Raw genomic sequence first — 3,053 nt, 5'->3', positions numbered from 1 at the left:
TTTAAAATATTTTGAACCGAATTTGTATCAATTTGACCTGATTTAATTTAAAAAATATTTTAAACTAAATTCGTACAGACACAATCTTTTTTGTGACGAAATAGTGCCACCTTAAAACTTATCCATTTTTGTATTTTTTTTTTAAATCTTCCCTGCTACGATAATTTAAAAAGAAATTGCCAAAAATGGTGCTCTGGCTGCTTTACTGGGTCTATATATATGATCTTCATTTGGCTTCTCAAACATCAAAGACACTATCATCCATTCAGTGGTCATTCACGTACTCTAACACTCTCCCTTCTGCTTCCCCTTCAGCTCGTAGTTACCTTTACTACCAAAAATGTCTACACTGGTTTCTCAACCATTCCAAGCCTTGAGCTTGAAGCCTGTTTTCAGTGCTTCAGGCATTAAGGGCAAACGAGTCACTGCACTGTCACCACAAGGAAATGCCCTCACTGATTTCATTCAAACAGCCATTGCCGAAAATCCAGACATTGATTCTCCATTCAGCGTACTAGATTTGGGGGTCGTTATGGGCTTGTTGGAAAAATGGGCCACCAAGCTTCCCACGGTCCGCCCCTTCTACGCCGTCAAGTGCAATCCCAACCTCTCCCTCATCGGGGCTCTCGCCGCCCTCGGCACCAGCTTCGACTGCGCCAGCAAAGCCGAGATTGAAGCCGTTTTATCCCTTGGAGTCTCACCCGACCGCATCATCTACGCCAACCCTTGCAAATCCGAATCCCACATCGAACACGCCGCCACCGTAGGCGTCAACGTCACAACCTACGACTCTAAAGACGAGGTAGAAAAGATACGCAAATGCCACCCCACGTGCGAGTTGCTCCTCCGCATCAGGCCGCCGCAAGAAAGTGGAGCGCGCACCAGCTTGGGCCTCAAATACGGCGCGCTTCCCGAAGAAGTCCCGGAGCTTCTGAGCGTGGCTCACGCCGCCGGACTCAAAGTGTCGGGAGTGTCCTTCCACATTGGAAGTGGTGGAGGCGACGCGCAAGCTTACAAAGGAGCCATATCTGCGGCAAAGTCCGTCTTCGATATGGCTTCCCTGCTGGGCATGCCGAGAATGCGCGTTCTCGACATCGGTGGCGGCTTCACCTCCGGGCCGGATTTCGACGTCGCGGCTATGCAAATCAACGCGGCGATTCAAGGCAGCTTCGGGAATGAAGAGGAGCTGGTGGTTATTGGCGAGCCGGGTCGTTACTTTGCAGAAACGGCTTTCACGTTGGCCACGAAGGTTATCGGGAAACGCGTGAGAGGAGAGTTGAGGGAGTATTGGATTGACGATGGAATTTATGGAACGCTTATTAACATCGTATTTGACTACGCTACCGTCACGTGCATGCCACTCGCCTGCAGCTCGAAACCTGAGAACCCTTTTTGCAGGGATTCCAAAACCTACTCTTCCACCGTGTTTGGGCCAACCTGCGATTCACTTGACACTGTTCTAACGGATTACAAGCTTCCGGAACTGCAAGTGAACGACTGGCTCGTGTTCCCCAACATGGGTGCTTACACAACTTCGTCTAGCACTAACTTCAATGGCTTTAGCTCCTCAGTGAAGTCCACATTCCTTGCATATTCCAACCCTATGTCGCGGGAACAGACAATGTTCTAGTCCAATCCCAACCTGAAGATGGGCATTTCTTACACGTGTTGTTTTGACCTGTCTCTCTTTTGCTTTGGAGAGTCAATAATGGCGGAATGGGTGGTGGTGGCCGCCGCGTGGTTTCTCTCTTCAATGTATCTTTTTCTTTTAAGGTGCCTTAGATGTTCCAATAAGCTTGATTTATTGTTCCTACTCTATTTTTTATAAGTTTCATGTATTATATTTCTTTCTTTTTTAGGATATTTGTATGATAATAAAAATAAGATGTAATTAGTTATTTTATGTATGTATTCATTTAAAAATGTCAAATTGTTCTTTAAATTACTTTTAATTTTAATTTATTTGTGATTTGTAAAAATTGGTGTAATTTAGTCCTACAAAGATTATGTTAATTATATCAATAAAATAAATCATTTTTATTAATTTTATTTAACAGTTTTAATTTTAACAAGAAAAATCTATGATGAGTTTTAAAAGATTTGCTTAATTGCTTAGTTGGTAGCAATAAGGATGAGAATGGGTGGAATTGAGCATGGATAGTGTCTACCCGTAATCCGACTCGACAAAAAAAAAATTCACTCGCTATCCAACCTACTATCCGCACGGATACCCGCTTAAAAAATACTCGTGGGTATTTTAAAATTTGCGGATACCCGTGAATACTCACAAATATTTTAAAAAATATTTTTTTTTAAATTATTAAAATAAAATTTAAATAAAATTACAAAAATATATAAAATATAATATAAATTAAATTAAATATAAATTAATTAATTAAATTTAACTTTATAAAATATAAATTAATGTTAATTGTAATAAATTTAACTTAATAAAATATAAATTTAATATTTATTTTTATTTTTTGCGGATAACGGATATCTGCGGGTACGATTAGTGATGTGGCAAAATACTGAGCTAACGTGCCAAAAGCAAATTTTTTTAAAGAGCTTAAATGGATGCCCTAACACACATTCATCTTAACTAAGACAAACCAACTTGCAAATCGTGTTAATCAAACACATAACCTAGAAATCATAAAAGCAACTAGTAGATTGCTCCAACTCGAGCTTATAGCCAGCGCTGCACGTAGGGATGACAACGGGTCGGGTCGGGTACGGATAGTGCCTATCCGAAACCCGACCTGACAAAAAAAAAATCCACCCGCTATCCACACGGATACCTGCTTAAAAAATATCCGCGGATATTTTAAAACTCATGGATATCCGTTGATATTCGCGGATACCTACAAATATTAAAAAAAAGTATTTTTATAAATTATTAAAATAAAATTTAAATAAATTTACAAAAAATTTACAAAAAATATATAAAATATAATATAAATTAAATTAAATATAAATTAAAATTTAATTAAATTTAATATTATAAAATATAAATTAATGTTAATTTTAATTAAATTTAACTTAATAAAATA

The 3,053-nt window shown here is 38.6% G+C and overlaps 1 protein-coding gene across 1 annotated transcript; it reads left to right on the top strand.

The window, feature by feature from the left end:
* The first annotated feature begins 260 nt into the window (after nt 1–260).
* On the top strand, nt 261–1,858 carry LOC108342734 (ornithine decarboxylase). The gene has a single exon (XM_017580524.2). It carries the CDS (start codon nt 341–343, stop codon nt 1,628–1,630), a length of 1,290 nt encoding a protein of 429 aa, XP_017436013.1. The 5' UTR covers nt 261–340; the 3' UTR covers nt 1,631–1,858.
* Nucleotides 1,859–3,053: the final 1,195 nt, after the last annotated feature.

This window comes from Vigna angularis, chromosome 4 (assembly GCF_016808095.1).
Source record: "Vigna angularis cultivar LongXiaoDou No.4 chromosome 4, ASM1680809v1, whole genome shotgun sequence".
Classification (NCBI taxonomy): Eukaryota; Viridiplantae; Streptophyta; class Magnoliopsida; order Fabales; family Fabaceae; genus Vigna; species Vigna angularis.
Note: the sequence above shows the minus strand (reverse complement) of the source record. Positions and strands in the feature narration are given on the sequence as shown.